The sequence below is a fragment of the Cydia fagiglandana genome, chromosome 27 (genome assembly GCF_963556715.1).
Source record: "Cydia fagiglandana chromosome 27, ilCydFagi1.1, whole genome shotgun sequence".
In the NCBI taxonomy this organism is placed as follows: Eukaryota; Metazoa; Arthropoda; class Insecta; order Lepidoptera; family Tortricidae; genus Cydia; species Cydia fagiglandana.
Genome location: NC_085958.1, coordinates 6,926,167 through 6,945,026, shown reverse-complemented (window position 1 = coordinate 6,945,026; position 18,860 = coordinate 6,926,167). Strand labels below are relative to the sequence as shown.

The window sequence follows — 18,860 nt, the reverse complement described above, 5'->3', positions numbered from 1 at the left end:
GCTTTAACTGACAGGCTAATATCGTACGGCGAACTGGTAATCTGTGGGCCCCTTTAGAAGCGTGCAAATATATTTTCACTTCTCTTGCTCAAAAAGTGCACCTTTATGTCGTGCTTAGACGACATAAAATCGCATTTTATGTTCTAGAGCATAAAGTAAAATCATCTATTACGACCCTTATTGATTTAGCAATAAAGTCCAAATTCTGCCATACAAACTGCCAGCCCTGCCGGCGCCCCCCGACCGGCCCAAGAACAATATTCTTTAGTCTTCAATAAATACGTTAAAATAACCTAAAATATTTGATTTTTTGTATATTTTCCTCGCAATCGAAGTGAAAAGCAGAGTGTACAACAAGGGCATAAATGTCCATTTTACCCTCGTCTACTATTTTGGTCTTCGCTTCGCTCAGACCAAAAAATTGCCTCGGGTAAAAATGGGTCACTTTATGCCCTTGTTGTACGTACAATCTACTATTTTGGAACGCAACCTAAATGTGTTTGGGTTTGTTAGAATTGTCTCGATGAGTATTAGTGAAAGAAAATTACAGTCAGCGATAAAAATCAATCGTATCAAAAATGTTTTCTACAACTGATTTGTGTGACAGGTGGGTGACGGCGTGAACGACTCGCCGGCGCTCGCGCAGGCTGACGTTGGCATCGCGATCGCGAGCGGCACCGACGTGGCCGTGGAGGCGGCCGATCTCGTGCTCATGAGGGTAAGTTAGTGTGTGTGTGTGTGTGTGCGTGTGCGTGCGTGCGTGCGTGCGTGAGTGCTTGCGTGCGTGTGTGCTTGCGTGCGTGCGTCATAAAACTTTGCGGGCCTTATATAGTTAAATTATGTTGTATCCCTTTCTTACAAATACATAAGTCAAAATTAGATAAAGACAAACGATTATTATTTCAATATTATTTGATTTAAATGCCATCTAGTCAGTTTCCCTCAAACTGGTATTAATATAACTGTAGTACTCACAGTGATGTGCTTAGGGGTTTCAAGTAATGCGACGATATAACGCTAGATGGCATTTAGTGCTGCAGACATTTTGCACTAGATGGCGCTGTTATTCAAATTTTGAGTTACAATGTCGTTGAGTTTTCACTTCCGCCGGCACTCCCGGAGTACCCGTTGTTTTTTTAATGCTGGTCATATCACATTGACCTTCCCTTTTTTTACAGAACGACCTGCTGGATGTGTACGCGTGCCTCCTGCTGTCTCGCTCGTGCGTGCGGCGCGTCCGTCTCAACTTCCTGTTCGCGTCCGTGTACAACCTACTCGGCATACCGTTGGCTAGCGGCGCTCTGGCCGTCTTCGGCCTGCAAGTGAGTTATACCCGTCCCTGTCCCACACACGCCCGCTGTATATAGCCGTGTCCCTCTCTCTCTCGTGTACGCGTGCCTCCTGCTGTCTCGCTCGTGCGTGCGGCGCGTCCGTCTCAACTTCCTGTTCGCGTCCGTGTACAACCTACTCGGCATACCGTTGGCTAGCGGCGCGCTGGCCGTCTTCGGCCTGCAAGTGAGTTATACCCGTCCCTGTCCCACACACGCCCGCTGTATATAGCCGTGTCCCTTCTTATTACAAAAGGCATAAGGTTCACCGATGTACAGTTAACAGTGTGGGCGATGGTACAAGGGGAATTTTTATTAAAATGCAATTTGATTGCAGCTGCAGCCGTGGATGGCGTCGGCGGCCATGGCGATGAGCTCCGTCTCCGTGGTGTGTTCCAGCCTGTTGCTCAAGACGTGAGTACACACACCAACATCAACATCAACATTTATTCAGCAAATAGGCCACACGGGCACTTTTACACGTCAACATTGAATTTACATAAAAGCAAAAATAATAACATCAACAATTTTATAAAATAAAACTAACAATTCAATCTAACGTATTACAATTACTAAGAGATGTATATGGTCTCTTAACGTCGAATTACATACAAAATACAGATAAAAAAAAACACAAAAAAAAATCTATAATATTTAGAGGTGTAAATGTCTCTAGGTGTCAGAACTATAAGATTATATAGTTTATCAAGTTATCCTTAGAGATGTATAGGGTCTCCAAGAGTCAATATCCTGTATAATTAATACATTCATTAAAAGAAAAGAAACATCCGAGAACAGAATGAGGCGTCTCACTGTAATTAATTAATAAAAATTAAGTTACTAAGTATAATAGCTCGTGTTAGCTTAACAGACCAGTCTCCACAAACAGCACCCGTTCACGAGTATGACGCGTATCTCAGCCATCGCCTCCCTCAACCTTCATTCGGGAAAGTGGCGACCTCATTCAATACCCTTCACCTTCCTCGCGTTGTCCCGCCATTTGGCCACGGCTCATGGGAGCCTGGGGTCCGCTTGACAACTCATCCCAAGAATTGACGTTGGCACTAGTTTTTACGAAAGCGACTGCCATCTGACCTTCCAACCCACAGGGGAAACTAGGCCTTATTGGGATTAGTCCGGTTTCCTCACGATGTTCCTCCATCCTTCACCGAAAAGCGACTAGTAGGTAAATATCAAATGATATTTCGTACATAAGTTCCGAAAAACTCATTGGTACGAGCCGGGGTTCGAACCCGCGACCTCCGGATTGAAAGTCGCACGCTCTTACCGCTAGGCCACCAGCGCTCCTTAACTTCATTAAATACCCTTATCAACTCAAAATAAAATAACAAAACAAACAAAATGGGGATAGGCTGCATCAGGGACAGCCGCAATGGTTGACGCGGGTCTCTATTGTTTCCATAAAGTTTTAAGTGATAATGTAACTTAACACTTTATTGGCTAACAGTTTAGTTTTAGGGGCCGCTTCCGTCAGCGAGACGGGTATATTTACCTAAAATATTTAAAACTCAGCTCCCGTTTCGTCTAAAGGGCGCCTATGTAAGCAACATCTATGTTAGGGTTTAGTGATATGACAGAATTATTTACACAATTAGATATTTTATTGTTTTTTTTTTTAATTTTTTAGGTAAGAGTGCGCTCCGCGTGCTTAAATGTCTCTGGTCGTCCGACTTTTACTTTTTTTTTTGTAATGACAGATTCAGAAAACCGACGAAAGAAGAGCTCTGTACCCCCGAGTACCTGCAGTCCATAAGGCTGGAGGACTTGGACAGCGTGTCGGTGCACAGGGGTCTGGACGAGAGGATCGACTTCGGCGACCGGGGGAACTCGCCCATCGCCAAGTGAGTCATTCATTCACTCACTCACTCATTCATTCGATGAAAGAAGAGCTCTGTACCCCCGAGTACCTGCAGTCCATAAGGCTGGAGGACTTGGACAGCGTGTCGGTGCACAGGGGGCTGGACGAGAGGATCGACGTGGGGGACCGGGGGAACTCGCCCATCGCCAAGTGAGCCATTCATTCACTCACTCACTCACTCATTCATTCATTCGACGAAAGAAGAGCTCTGTACCCCCGAGTACCTGCAGTCCATAAGGCTGGAGGACTTGGACAGCGTGTCGGTGCACAGGGGGCTGGACGAGAGGATCGACGTCGGGGACCGGGGGAACTCGCCCATCGCCAAGTGAGTCATTCATTCACTCACTCATTCATTCGACGAAAGAAGAGCTCTGTACCCCCGAGTACCTACAGTCCATAAGGCTGGAGGACTTGGACAGCGTGTCGGTGCACAGGGGGCTGGACGAGAGGATCGACGTCGGGGACCGGGGGAACTCGCCCATCGCCAAGTGAGTCATTCATTCACTCACTCACTCATTCATTGGACGAAAGAAGAGCTCTGTACCCCCGAGTACCTGCAGTCCATAAGGCTGGGGGACTTGGACAGCGTGTCGGTGCACAGAGGCCTGGACGAGAGGATCGACGTCGGGGACCGGGGGAACTCGCCCATCGCCAAGTGAGTCATTCATTCACTCACTCACTCATTCATTCGACGAAAGAAGAGCTCTGTACCCCCGAGTACCTGCAGTCCATAAGGCTGGAGGACTTGGACAGCGTGTCGGTGCACAGAGGCCTGGACGAGAGGATCGACGTCGGGGACCGGGGGAACTCGCCCATCGCCAAGTGAGTCATTCATTCACTCACTCATTCGATGAAAGAAGAGCTCTGTACCCCGGAGTACCTGCAGTCCATAAGGCTGGAGGACTTGGACAGCGTGTCGGTGCACAGGGGGCTGGACGAGAGGATCGACGTCGGGGACCGGGGGAACTCGCCCATCGCCAAGTGAGTCATTCATTCATTACTAGTCAAGTAGTCATACATTCATTCGATCACTCATTCGTACATTGTTAGTCATTCATTCATTCACTCGCTCATTCGTTCATTATTAGTCATTCATTCACTCACTCATTCGTTTATTATTAGTAATTCATTTATTCATGTACTCACTCATTCGTTCATTATTAGTCATTCATTCATTCACTCACTCATTCGTTCATCCATTAGTTCATTATTTCATTCATTTAATCAATATTAATTCATTCAAAATAGGCAGGATTGATCTTAAAAGACTTAAAAATGGTTTAATCCATTATTATTATTATTAAGCAATAGTGATGAACTTAAACCAGGTATAATTCGCAACCAAGTCTATTTTTTTTTGTTAAACGGTCCGTAGCCTGTGGACGCCTACAGTTTCAGGGGTGTCACATGCGTCTTGCCGACCCTACCAAACTATATTACGTTACCAAATGTCACTCTTACTTCTCTACAGGTATTTCGGAGACGAAACACTATACGAAATGGCTATATTGCAAAAGGGACCTTAAAATATCTAGAATCTAAATATATGTTCGCATACCTATTCTATTTTTTTTTATTTTATATTATTTTAGGAACATAGTAATTTTTTTTAATGTTTATTTATTTAGATTAATTGAAGTAACCTACTAAAGTGCATGCCCCTTTTTTTGACACTAATTTATTATTTAAATAATAACAAGGTCTTTAGATCAATTAAACAAGTTATGTAGACAAATAACAATAATTATTTATTTGTATATAATATAAATATACTTTAGAAATATAATTTTGCGCATTCGTCCATTTTGTATTCAAGAGAGTAAGTCAGAAACCTAATATAGCTTTAAATTTCACAGGCAACACCCTGTATATTCGCTTCTCACTCGCACTTATACTAATGCTAATCTATCTCTTTCACTCTAGCAAAAACGGCGACTGGAAGTCCCTTATAAAGGTGTAGTTATTGGTGTGTAGTTTTTTTTTTGCGGTTTTTCGTGGTTTTTCGGTTTTTTGCGGTGAAGGTATTTCGAGTGATAACAATGTGTTTTTGTCATTTTTTTTATTTTTGGTGGAGGCCAATGTTTTGTTTTCGTGTTGTTTTGGTGTTTTTTTGCATTTATCCATTCACTAACCTAGTGTTTTTTTCGGATATACATGTAGGTATATTGTTTTTTAGGGTTCCGTACCACAAAAGGAAAAAATGGAGCCCTTATAAGATCACTCGTGCGCCTGTCCGTCTGTCACAGCCTATTATCTCGGAAACTACTGGACCAATTAAGTTGAAATTTGGTACACGCATGTAAATTAGTGACCCAAAGACGGATATGTAGCGTAAACAAATTAATTTTAAACATGAGGGCCACTTTTTGGGTTTGTCATAAACGTAGCAAGAGAAATATCTGTTTTTCTCCGATATAATACGGTTTTTTAAATAATACAATGATGGTCGCAAACGGGAATACGGCCCGCCCGATGGTAAGCGGTAACCGTAGCCCATGGATGCCTGTGACGTCAGTAATAGTGATACCTTACAATTGTCGCACCTGTCACCGTGGTGAAATTGGGGCCGATCAGGTGTAATTAAGAATTTGGAAATGTGTACCTTTTTCAGTTCAATTTCGTAACTACGCCCTTCGTACTTTCTATTGGGAGTAAAATTTCGAAACCTTTTTAGTACATTCGCCATCAGATACATCGGAACTGCCGAAGTGCACAAAAATATCTGAACACGCACTAAAGCGCCTTGAGTTGACAATACAGGCGTGTTCAGATATTTGTGAGCAATTTGGCCGCACCGTTATATCTGATGGCGCCCATTCGCATACGGATACGCAAATTATTTTTATACTATTTCGGTGACAGAATAAGCATAAAGTTCGCCTGATGGTAAACGTTATGGTAGCCTATGGACGCGTGCAACTCCAGGGGTGTCATGTGCTAAACGTACGCTTTTACACTTTTGCATTGTTGGTTTGTTTGTGTTGTTTAATGAGTTTATTTTTTATTTGGTTATACTTCAATGAAATGCTGCAAGTACTAGAAAAACTCTCTATTAATACTTGAATATCTGTCGGTACTGTAATATTCAGAGCGTTAATGTCGTTATTTTAAAAAACGCTTTTAAATGAACGTATTAGATTCATAATTGTTACATATTTTACCGTAACTTAATTTTAAAATTAAAATGTGTTTTTCAATTAAAAGACACATCAAGACTGTTTACCTTATTATTTCTAATGCTAAAACAACGAACTATAGTTTTATACGGGTTTTAAAATAGAAATCGTGTCTAAAAATAACTGCTGTCTGCGTTTCTCTATTCATATCTGGTGCTTTATTTCATGCATTGTGTATTTTTTTTTAAATACAGTCAAATACCATATTGTGAAAATTTTCACTGCAAAAAGTTTAAGAAACCCTGGTATAAGGTCTACCGTTTAAATATTTGCTCCCATCACATGTCCCACCCTGTATACTTTAATTAATTTGACATTTCGTGTTCCAGATTATTCAACCGACACAAAATAAGTGACGGCTGCCTGTTGCAAGAAGAGGACGACCTGATGACCGTCTCTTTCATACCGAAGCGACCCACCAAGGATCAGCCCAGTATCAACGACTGAGGATTTCAGACTAGATAATATCTAGACTGAAATCTGGACTGAGATGTTTTACAGTGTGTGTATATGGGGCATCTATGAAAAGATGTTTTCAGTGTGGATATGGGGCATTATCTATGAAAAGGGACCTTATTGTCGATGGCGCTTACGCCGCACAGCGTCGCGCGGCATTGTATTTATATCGGAGCATCGTTAATAATGGCGTAAGCGCCACTGACTATAAGGTCCCTTTTCGTAGATAACGTCACATATTTGTATAGAAGATGTGAAGACATGTTTGTTACCTATTTTACCTGAGTATTGTGTGTACAAATACAAATACATGTTTATAAAAAAAAATTGAGCCTATATACGTCCCAATGCTGGGCACAGGCCTCCTCTCATGCGCGAGAGAGCTTGGGCTATAGTCCCCACGCTAGCCCAATACGGATTGGGGACTTCACAGACACCTTTGAATTTCTTCGCAGACGCAGACATACATACATATTTAATATATTTTATTTTTATGGACTCAATCGTACAAAGGGCCCCAGGGTTGCTATAGCCGGTTAAACAACTATGTCAGTAGAAAAAGGCGCGAAATTGAAATTTTCTATGGGACGATAACCCTTCGCGCCTACATTTTTTTTAAATTTGCCGCTTTTTTCTACGGCAATGGCTTGACATACTGTATTAATATTTTTTGGCAACCGTCTTACATATAATGTAAAAAAACGCTATGATTTTTGAAAAACTGCTGGCTGAAAAAATTGCACCTTAAAAGGGACTTCCGCGCATACATGTTGAAAATAAATGTTTTAAAAAATGTACATGTGTTGCTACTTTACCGCACTAGTGCGATAATTAGCACATGCGTTGCGTGACTATGTCGAAAATTTAAAGGGCCATATGTACTGTAAAATGTACGATACACGTGCGAATAGGTAATTCGCAACTCTTATCGATTTAAAACACTCCCTTCGGTCGTGTTTTAATATGTGACGTTCCACGGAAAAGGTACCTTATGGCGGCTGGCGCTTACGTGGCGTTACGTGAGGTACCTTTACCCGTGGGACGTCACATATATCGCCACTCTCTACTATTGTACATTGTTTAGCTTTTTAAATTTGTACGATGGAGTTTTATAATCAGTGATATTATTAACCGCGATGAAGCTATCTGTTGTCAGTATTTTCGAAAATAAGCTTTTGAAGTGTTTAAATTCTTCCATTATCTGTTTTATATCTGAATTAGTTATGTTTCTCTGTCTGTAAAAAATTAAAATCGTTTTAATTACTATTAAAGAAAATAAGTTTCGAAAAACTCTTTGGGAACGAGCCGGGGTTTGAACCCGCGACCTCCAGATTGAAAGTCGCACGCTCTTACCGCTAGGCCACCAGCGCTCTCACAACTAATACAATAAATGAATGATTGATATTTTCTATAAGAATTTTATATAATCCTATTAATCCTCCAAAGACTTGTAAATATTTTTATCGGGCAATCTTTTTTAAGAGTTTTTTTTAAATGTTTATTTAATTTTGTATCGTCCTAAAGTGAGAGGTCTAGGCGTTCTCTTTCGCACCTTATGTACGTACTCATTTTATCGCCTTTAAATAAGTATATAATTATTCAAGCGCTGTGTGCGAAAGAGACGACACTATTACCTGCTATCTCGCTCTTAAGGCTTTATTATAATTATAACAATTAATCAGGGATCTCTTTATAAAGCCTTTAGTCACAATATAAGAACTAATGCAGTACAACGACTCTATAAAAATGTTATATATGTGTACTACTCATTTATGTATAAGAACTGAGTTTATAGGATTTTTAAAACTCGATGGGTATCATTTCAATACAACTTTACGGACCCTGGTATGTCCTTAAACTACGTCCAAGACCACCGGTGGACGGGCAGCAGCGTCCCTCAAATTCGGTGTACTCGACTGCGATCGCCAACCCGCCTGCCAAGCGTGGCGATTATGGCATACACCCCCCAAAAGGGGGAGGCCTATGTTCAGCAGTGGACGTCTTATGACTGAGATGATGATGATTACGGGATTTGGCGTTTTTCTAATATAAATTATATGGACATGACATCTGTCACCCTTACCATCGAGTTAGAAAAATGCTATAGTGTTAGGTAATTCATGCCACATAACTAAAAAGTACCTAGTTTGATTTTATAAGTTTTAAGGTCGAAAATGCTTGCTCAAAAACATGATACTTAAGTAATATTAGGCTAGTTACACGATACACCGCTTTGGCATCTGCCTCTCTGCAGGTGACAATTAACAAGACGCTTATCATGAATAGTGACACAAAACAAAATGAAATGCCATTCGACTTTAAATCTTACCAGTAAAAGATAGAATATTAAATGCAATAGCATTTCATTTTTAGTTGTACCACTGTTCATGTGAGATATTCTGCACGATTTGGGCATAGATGTACACTCATTAAGACATACATTTTATTTGGGTCCAATAATAATAATTTATTGATTAATAATATCTCTTGAAAGAAAACATAATATAAGGGGTATAGAGTTAGACCAAGTTAAGTTGACAGCGATCTTTATAGCACAGACTGCGCATGTGTTATTTAAACGTCATAATTTCATAGAAGTTTGACGTTTAAAATAACACTTGTACAGTCTGGGCTATCAATCTCGCTGCCAACTTAGCTTGGTTTAACTCTAGTGACGTCCCACGGGTAAAAGTACCTTATGGCGGTTGGCGCTTACGCTATTATTAACGTCGCTCCAATACTATTACGGTGTTATGTGACGTAAGCACCAGCCGCCATAAGGTACCTTTCGCCGTGGAACGTCACCTATAATCTCTATATATTTTATGACCTGCATCAGAAGTATTATCATCATCAATATTTAAGAGTTCTTGTCGGTGGAGTAATCGCTATTCTTTTTTTTTGCTGGGCTTTTAACTCCCTCGTACGACGCGACAGAAACTCTATCTTTTATTTGGCTGAGATATATATCCTCCTCCTTCTTCTTCCGGCCTTGTCCCATTTCTAATTGGGGTCGGCTCTCCTAATCCTCCTTCTCCAGAGAACTGACTGAGATATATACCGGGTGTGGCCTATAACACAAGCAAATAATTAAAACATAGATTATATTCCTCAAACGATGACACTTTTGTTCAACAACTTTTAATAATTATGAGGTATTTAGAGTCCCTATTTTTCATACATAATAAATATTATTTTCAATGGACGCCATCGCCACGCCATATCATTGTGATTGACGTTGCTTGTCACGCCTTAAACATAACAAAATTCGCAATACATTGCGTCTTAGAATAAACTTTAAAGTGTATTAAAAATCAAACCACAAATTATTTTTAAAAGTCGCTGAACAAATGTTGGTCAGTATGACGAGTACAGCCTATAGTTAAATTTTTTGCTCGTATTACAGGCCACACCCGGTATGTGTTTTTGGCTGAGATATATATGTGAGCGGCAATATTATATCGAGCGTTTTTTCTGGAGTTGTTGTACTGCATGTATTTATTATGTGTTAGTCATGTATCCCAGCTAATCCTTCGATGTATCGTAGACGTACCTACTCTAGCGCAAGTATTCTATTTTTTTATTGTACTGAATAAAAATGTATACTTTTTGATAATGTATTTTATTTTAATATACTAGTGGTTCTGTGAGCTGTAGACCTCGACAGCATAACTTAAAACTGAATACAGTTAGACCAAGAAAAGTCTGCAGCAATTTTTAGAGCCCACGCAATGCAAGTGTTATTTATACATCATAATTTCATAGAAGTTTGACGTTTAAAATAACACTTTCACTGCGTGGGCTATGAAAATCTCTGCAGACTTTTCTTGGTCTAACTCTTATCTATGATTCCGCCATTTTGTAAAAAAATCCAAAAACTGAATCGACAAAAGAAACAAATCAAGATGCTCAGCTGCAGAATCTTTTGAGAATTGCGGCTTAGGAGAAACGAAAGCATTCTTGCTCAAACTGAAACGGAGACCTAGGCTACGCTCGGTCAATAATGCGGCTATAGTTTGGCAATGGGAAAGAGAAAAATAACACGGTAGCCTATAAAAATTCGCTTGTAGTGAGAATTTAATAGCCATGAAAAAATCACAAAAGTTACATTTAATTAGGGAAATTCGTCAGTAACTGGCCACCCTAAACTAAAAATGAATTCTATTCACCTATAAACAGAATTCATTTTAGTATAAGGCGGCTAGTTATTGAAGGCTGGCCAATTATTGAAGCCTTATACTATAATAATATATAATTCTGTTTATAGGTGAATATAATTGAGGCATTATATATGAAAAGGGACCTTATTGTCGATGGCGCTTACGCCGCACAGCGTCGCGCGTTACTGTATTTATATCGGAGCACTGTTAATAATGGCGTAAGCGACACCGACAATAAGGTCCCTTTTTATAGATAACGTCAAAATTCATTTTTAGTTTAGGGTGGCCAGTTATGAATTACCCTATGTGTAAGGTATATTATTCTCTCTAACATATTTTTGCACTTCTTCAATTATTATCTCTTTAACATCACTAAATTTCTTCACAAAAATCTTCATGTCCTGTCTAGTTTCTCGAGCTAATATCGCCATGAAAATAACGAATTCACTCAAACTCAGCTCAACGAAGTTTGGGTCTAGTCTCGAGTAGGCTTTTTCAAAATGGTCCTCAGTTAAAATCTTTTCGTCTATGATGTTGCATTGTTTAAACCACTTTTGTATTACGGAAAACTTCGCACCGTCACTGTAACTGCCGGCTCTTAAAACTGTATACATTTCTTCTAAATGTACTGACATTTTGTACTCGCTAAATAGTTGCTCACAGATTTTATATCAAGTCCTAACCAGGCTTGACTACTATGCAGTGCCTTACGTAATTTTTTGGAGTTAGAAATATACCTAAGCACTTATGTAATTTATAGATACCTACAACTAAGACTATTATCACTTTTAAACTGAATAATTTTTAGGACTCCATTCAGCAACATACAACTCGAATCTAATCAAATAATAAATATTATAAGCCATTCTCACAATCAGGGGCCTTACCATGATGTCCTCGGCCATGACATCGAGCGACTTGCGACGGCGGAAGCGATAACCATAGGTTGGAGCGAAAGGTCCGATCGCTGTGTCACGCTCCAACCTATGGTTATCGCTCCCGCCGTCGCAAGTCGCTCGATGTCGTGGCCGAGCCGTTACGATTCAGTTTAGGTTTAAAAATCGCAATAAGGATATCATGGTAAGGCCTAGGCCTTATAGGTATAATTTATATAGCTCGGTCCTTTAGCAATTCAGTTTAGATCCTAAAAAGAATCGCAATAAGGATATCATGGTAAGGCCTAGGCCTTATATAAGTTATATAGCGCCGTCCTTTAGCGATTCAGTTTAGATCCTAAAAAGAATCGCAATAAGGACAGGTCCTAAAGTGGAAACGGGAGACTTGATCAATATTTCAATCTAATTTTCATAGTTATTGTGTACCTATTCGAATAAAGCTAAATCTATAAAGCCATGATTGTTATGACATGCACACTAAGCCTACACGATTGTATTCAACGACACATAATGTACCTCTAAATTCTTTATGTTTTTCTACCATACCCTAAAATTTTCCGTAGAAACTAAATGAAATTAAAATTATACAAAGCGCCCCCTATCGCACCAAAATGGAAATGTTCAACCAACTGAAGGATGAAAGCCAGAAAATGCTTCACGAGCTGAGAAAATGGACAGCAGATTGTAAGACACCTTAGTCACTTCTTTATTGACATCTATTTCATTTTATAACAAAAATATCTGGGAGACCGAGCGCGAGCTTTGTTCGGAAAACATATCCCACCAAAAACATTTTTATGTAAAATGTTGCCAAGACGAAAACCATAAGGCTCGCACTGACAAAAAGTTATCAGATTTTTTCTTGCGCTTCGCTTTGCTCGCCTTGGCGGGTCACTACCGTGCCCCCAGATAGAAACTCAAAAATGCCCGCCACCCAGAGATGAGACCTAGCTAGATCGATTGTTCGCCCCCGAAAACCCCCATATAGCAAATTTTATCGAAATCGTTCGAAATGTGCATATAAATAAATAAATAAACAAGAATTGCTCGTTTAAAGGTATATATTAGATAGATAACCGGTATCAGGCGTGGGTCACTCCGCGATTTCGTCGCTTCGCTACAAGTACATGCGACCCACACTGCGACCCGCTACGGAACGGAGGCTCGTGCTTGCGCCACCTAGCGGTCATATATGTCGTAATAGACGCGTTTTGTTAGAGAGGTAGGTAACCTTCTGTACTTAGTACTATTATTTATTCTGTGCCGGTATATATATGTGATTAGTTCCCGTAGAGCCGATGGTCATCGGGGCGGAAAGGTTCTCGAGTGGCGACTACGTACCGGAAGGCGCAGCGTGGGTAGACCCCCCACAAAGTGGACTGACGACCTGGTAAAGGTCGCAGGGGTCTGCTGGATGCGGGTGGCGCAAGACCGGTCATTGTGGCACTCTTTGGGGGAGGCCTATGTCTAGCAGTGGACGTCCTCTGGCTGATATGATGATGATGATGATAATATGTGATTTGATATTGATACAGCGGGGGCCGAGTTGGCGGCCGTGTACGGAAACATGAAGAAGACAGGCAAGAATAGCGTCGACGGCATCGTGCAGTGGATGAAGGATGGTGAGGCTGTTGCTTCTTAGCTTCTTCTTTAGGTGCCATATCCTCTACGGATGTCGGCTATACCACAGTCCGGAACTCTTCTCTATTTGCAGTTTTTCTCCCTAGTGTGGCAGCGTCGATTCTCGCCCAACTCCTAAAGTTATCCGTGCTTTAGCATCTGTTAGCTAAGAAGGTATAAAAGATAGACGGGTTAATGTAGGAAGAATTTGGTACATTAGGTATCGTCTTGGGTCGCCCCATTCATTTTTCGTCAAGTTCTTAAATTAGTCCTATTCTGCTTTCGTCACCCATTCTACATTCGTCATAATCGCCGGTGGCTTTCAATGTAGAATGCGTACCGTACATTAAAGCAGGCCACTGACGAGCCTTCCAAATGGATGCCGTTACAATGGATTCATCCAAATGGACGGCATTCTAATATTAAACATTGTACGTTTTTGACATTCACGGACCGATTTTGGATTGGAGCCACGCTATTTGGACTGTTGGAAGGCTCGTCAGTGGCCACCTTAACCCGTCTTTAGCCGTCTATCTTTGAGGGTCTACCGCGAAACATGTTCGACGTGTTGCACATGTAAATTCGTACGTAAGTGTGACAAGGCAACACGCTGAACGTGGATCGCGGTAGGCCATCTGATAGTAATCTCGATAAGAGCATTAGGAACGTAGATGAGTAAAGTATGGGTGCCAGAGTTTGACCATCATTTGTGACTTTTGTATTGCTAGAGAATGGGGCACATACAGACATTTGATCCTCAAAACAAACCTGTTGACTGATACCATTCATAAATAATGTCTATCTAGTACAAGTGTCTAAATGCGAAGGCCTGCGGCGCCCTTTACACCGTAAGGTCGGGCGAATCCCGAGTCCCGACGATCGCGCGCTCTTATATATGTCGGCGGCCGATCGTAAGATCAGGCAGATCGTAATGTTCCTATGTAATGTTTTGACGATAGTCACATTAATCCATTACATAGGTAGGGTAGGTTCGTTAGGTTGCTTCAGATGCCCGAAGGGCAAACTGTCCAGAAATAGGAGCCCCGCGTAGCGGGGCTCCGTCGACTCAGGGAACAAGTCAAAGATTTTCATGTTTCACGATATGCCTAGGAATTTCATATCATATTTCGATATGCCTGATCTTACGATCGGCCGCCGACATATAGATGTAAACGGCGCCGGCGACAGTGTAAGGTCTGGCAACATTCAAAGCGGTCGAAGCGCACTCTTACATACGGGGCGCCGGACTGTAAGTTTTGCACGATCTGACAACACAGTGTACCTAATGAGAGCGCTAACCCTCTGGACGCTTCGGGCCTTCGTCCTTCGCAATTACGACACTTGTACTATTGTATTTGAGGAATAAGCTCCCGTAAACTTCGAGCCTTCGGCCCTAAGCAGCCTTTACAATAGAATAGGTAACTTTCCACGCCACTTTTTAACGTAAGTAAACCATTTTGGCTGTGTCCCTGATAGAGCATCCCCCCTTTTTTGGGTCACACAATGTTAAAAGCTTTTGAACGCCACAGACGACAATTGACGTCAACGCAAAATCGTGACAACGACGCCAAAGACGGCATTTGACGTCGATCGTTTTTTGATGAAAATCTACTGTAAAAACTCCCCACTTTTATATATAGGTTGGTATTTATGCACAAAACTAAATTTTACCCCCGTGGCGTCAGTGGCACGGCAAATGAATGGGCCGTTTGACATTCAAAAGGTTAAAAGAACTTAATTTTATTCTCCAGTAAAACTGATCTCCTCAAAAGAGACCGAGGAAAAAGTCCGTTCAGAACTCGACAAGGCGCCAGATAAGAAAGATGTCGGCTTCCAGCAGTTCCGGAACACAGTCTTCCAGGTACGCTTTTTTTAATATTTGGCGCCCTGGGCCACCCCATGAAGTAAATACAAAATCATTATACCGGGTGTGGCCTGTAATATGAGCAAAAAATTAAACTGTAAGCTGTACTCCTCATACTGACCAACATTTGTTCAGCGACTGTTAAAAATAGGTAACTTGTGGTTTGATTTTTAATACTTACTTACACTTTAAAGTTTATTCCAAGACGCAATGTATTGCGAATTTCGTTATGTTTAAGGCGTGACAAGCAACGTCAATCACAAATGATATGGCGTGGCGATGGCGTCCATTGAAGATAATATTTATTTTGTATGAAAAATAGGGAGTCTAAATACTTACAATTTGTAAAAGTTGTTGAACAAACGTGTCACCGTTTGAGGAGTACAATCTATGTATTATATATTAATGCTAGTTTTTGTAATACGAACGATAGAAATTGGGAATCAAGTGGTATTGACCAATCGTTTTCAATTCTATTAGAGTAGAATTTAAATGCCTAATAAGAGTAATATTATTGAACGAAATACATGAAATTGAGCTTTCGAAATTAAAAAATCAACCCCTAGGAAAGTAGAGCTTGGAATCGAACATATGGTCAATTATGAGCTAGGTGCCACTGAGGCACCCAAAATAAACTGAAAGCCAGGGGCGGCCTGCGCAGCCTGCCACCCCGTGCATTAATGCAATAATGCAGCAGTAATGCATCGCAGCCATAATGTGATTTGTAGTGTTTAGTTTTAAAATATATTTTTATAATATGTATGCTAGTTTTAAGGTATTTATGTATGGGCCACTACGAGCCCCGATGCAAATGATTTCGTCTAGTTTCGCACAACAATTTTGTTTATTTTAATAAATTTTACACATGAACATATAATGACCCAGTAATGGGAACCATAATAGCAATGTTTAATGTAGTTTATTTTGATCGTATAATAAAATTGCATGAGACTTTTATTGCTGAAAAAAAGGACTTTTCAAAAACGTTGTCCAAATAATATTGTCCTCTCTTACAGCACTGCTGCATGCATGGGCTCGAAACAAAATTGTCAGTACATTGGCAGAGCCCTATTGCTTTCCCTGGTAATAGCCCTTTTCACATATGTTGTAATCCTACCCGTCAAAAAAAAATTAAAAGAACATTTTTTTTTCTTTCAGTACAAACGTTATTTCTTGTATTTGGATTTAGTTATTGCAGAGTATTACCATATAAAATTAAATTACATTAGTATAAGCATTAAATATGAGTAATTTTTAAACAAAAACATTATTTTTGAACAAACGCGAGAACCTCAAAAAATGGGTCACCTGACGAAAACATATGCATCGGGGCTCGTAGTTGCCTGAAATAAAGATTTTCATTCATTCATTCATTAGCCCCCTCGTAGTGTAAAAACGCCTCTGTTCCAGCTGATAGAAGACCAGAAGAAGGCGTTTGAGGAGGTGGGGGCGTCAGTGAAGGAGCAGGGGGGAAGGCTGGCGGCAGCGTTCCATGCGGGAACGAGCGCTGTGCAGGAGGCGCTGAGGAAGGATGACAAGACCACAGGGAAATAGCGCTTAGCTGGGGGAGGATCGGTAGGCGTTCGAGGAGGTGGGGGCGGCGGTGAAGGAACAGGGGGGGAGGCTGGCGGCGGCGTTCCATGCGGGGACCAGCGCCGTGCAGGAGGCGCTGTGGAAGGATGACAAAGACCACAGGGAAATAGCGCTTAGCTGGGGGAGGATCGGTAGGCGTTCGAGGAGGTGGGGCGGCGGTGAAGGAACAGGGGGGGAGGCTGGCGGCGGCGTTCCATGCGGGGACCAGCGCTGTGCAGGAGGCGCTGTGGAAGGATGACAAGACCACAGGGAAATAGCGCTTAGCTGGGGGAGGATCGGTAGGCGTTCGAGGAGGTGGGGGCGGCGGTGAAGGAACAGGGGGGGAGGCTGGCGGCGGCGTTCCATGCGGGGACCAGCGCCATGCAGGAGGCGCTGTGGAAGGATGACAAGACCACAGGGAAATAGCGCTTAGCTGGGGGAGGATCAGAAGGCATTCGAGGAGATGGGGGCGGCGGTGAAGGAACAGGGGGGGTGGCTGGCGGCGGCGTTCCATGCGGGGACCAGTGCCGTGCAGGAGGCGCTGTGGAAGGATGACAAGACCACAGGGAAATAGCGCTTAGCTGGGGGAGGATCAGATGGCGTCCGAGGGGGTGAAGGGGGGGGGGGGAGCAGGGGGGAGGCTGGCGGCGGCGTTGCATGCGGGGACGAGCGCCGTGCAGGAGGCGCTGGGGAAGGATGACAAGACCACAGGGAAATAGCGCTTATAAAATCCATACTTCCATACTAATACTGTACGTATAAATAAGATTAATAAAACAGGCACATGGTAACGTACATGTGTTAATGAAATGAAACCCGTCTATATAACTACAGCTACGTTTTTTTACAATTTATTGTAATTATTGTACCTACATACTTCAATAAACGGCTAGAAATCACTCGCTAATTTTTAATCTAATTCTACAGTAATTTAAACGGGGAAAATCGAAACTCGTAAACTGCGAGCAACTATTATCTCTGCCTGCGTGATGGGCACCTTACCAAGGGCTCAAAATTTTAATAGGTATGTTTAATTTTTAGCTTTAGTTTTTAGTTGTAGTTAATTTAAGTTTTGTATTCATTTTATAACACTTATTTTACAATAAATGAGTTTTCCCCCACTCTCTCTGTCTACGCCTTAATTACAAGGGAAAGATGACCAAAATTGGGTAACATCGATGTTCGCGGTAGGCCGCCAGGAGGCGTTGAAGAAGGATTAGAGTTAGACCAGGAAGAGTCTGCAGCGTTTTTTATAGCCCACGCAGGGGCGTATTTTGAAATTTGGCGCCCCGGGCATTGGCACTTTTCGCCGCCCGAGAACTCAAGGAAGAAAAACAAAATGCAATCCGCGCAATGCAAATATTATTTTAAACGTCAAACTTCTATGAAATTATGTCGTATAAATAACACTTGCACTGCGTGTGGGCTATCAAATTCGCTGCAGAATTTTCTTGGCCTAACTCTACTTAATATTGCGATAGTATGCGAGACAAGGGGCGCAATATAAAGTGCAAAGGACCGACGGCGTCGTGATAACTATGAGGAAAATACGAGAGTTATACTGAGATTATTATTAAAATTATTCTTTTTAAGTCTGTGCTTAAGTATTCGTGTAACTTCCACGACGCGAGCAACTTTTGATAAGATACCAACTACAGATTTTTTGCTAAATCTGCTCTTAAGCTCTAGTTAAAACTGAGCTTTAGAGACCATTCTGCTGGCCTTTTACATTTACTATCTCATCTGTGGCGCCGCTCAGACCTTTATAGATCAAGAAAAATATTAAGAGCCAACAGGAGTGGTCATTTCTCCATACAAACGTACTCTACTGTTTCCTCCGTGGGTTTTGATGGTAGAGCAATGATTTTTTCAACACAGATTTATATTGTCAATATCTGGGTCGGACCCG

At 41.6% G+C, this 18,860-nt stretch overlaps 2 protein-coding genes across 2 annotated transcripts in view; both read left to right on the top strand.

The window, feature by feature from the left end:
* The window catches only part of LOC134677913 (copper-transporting ATPase 1), a 64,586-nt gene extending 54,131 nt beyond the window's left edge, over positions 1–10,455 (top strand). Inside the window, exons 25-29 of the mRNA XM_063536358.1 lie at positions 608–718; positions 1,179–1,322; positions 1,666–1,742; positions 3,047–3,190; positions 6,713–10,455. Coding sequence (XP_063392428.1) covers positions 608–718; positions 1,179–1,322; positions 1,666–1,742; positions 3,047–3,190; positions 6,713–6,830 — 594 coding nt within the window. The 3' untranslated portion in view covers positions 6,831–10,455. The remainder of the gene's footprint in view (positions 1–607; positions 719–1,178; positions 1,323–1,665; positions 1,743–3,046; positions 3,191–6,712) is intronic.
* A 1,923-nt stretch (positions 10,456–12,378) lies between these two features.
* LOC134677811 (uncharacterized) lies at positions 12,379–16,933 on the top strand. Its single transcript, XM_063536239.1, has 4 exons — positions 12,379–12,579; positions 13,431–13,517; positions 15,267–15,376; positions 16,790–16,933. The coding sequence occupies exons 1-4, from the start codon at positions 12,507–12,509 to the stop codon at positions 16,931–16,933; spliced, it is 414 nt and encodes a 137-aa protein (XP_063392309.1). The 5' UTR covers positions 12,379–12,506.
* The last annotated feature ends 1,927 nt before the right edge of the window (positions 16,934–18,860 follow it).

Bases quoted from the DNA above. Each gene is read 5' to 3' on its own strand.
- LOC134677811 (XM_063536239.1), top strand. From the start codon at position 12,507: ATGGAAATGTTCAACCAACTGAAGGATGAAAGCCAGAAAATGCTTCAC. The intron at 12,580-13,430 runs GTAAGACACCTT...ATATTGATACAG, and splicing joins GAGAAAATGGACAGCAGATT to CGGGGGCCGAGTTGGCGGCC. The intron at 13,518-15,266 runs GTGAGGCTGTTG...TTTATTCTCCAG, and splicing joins CGTGCAGTGGATGAAGGATG to TAAAACTGATCTCCTCAAAA.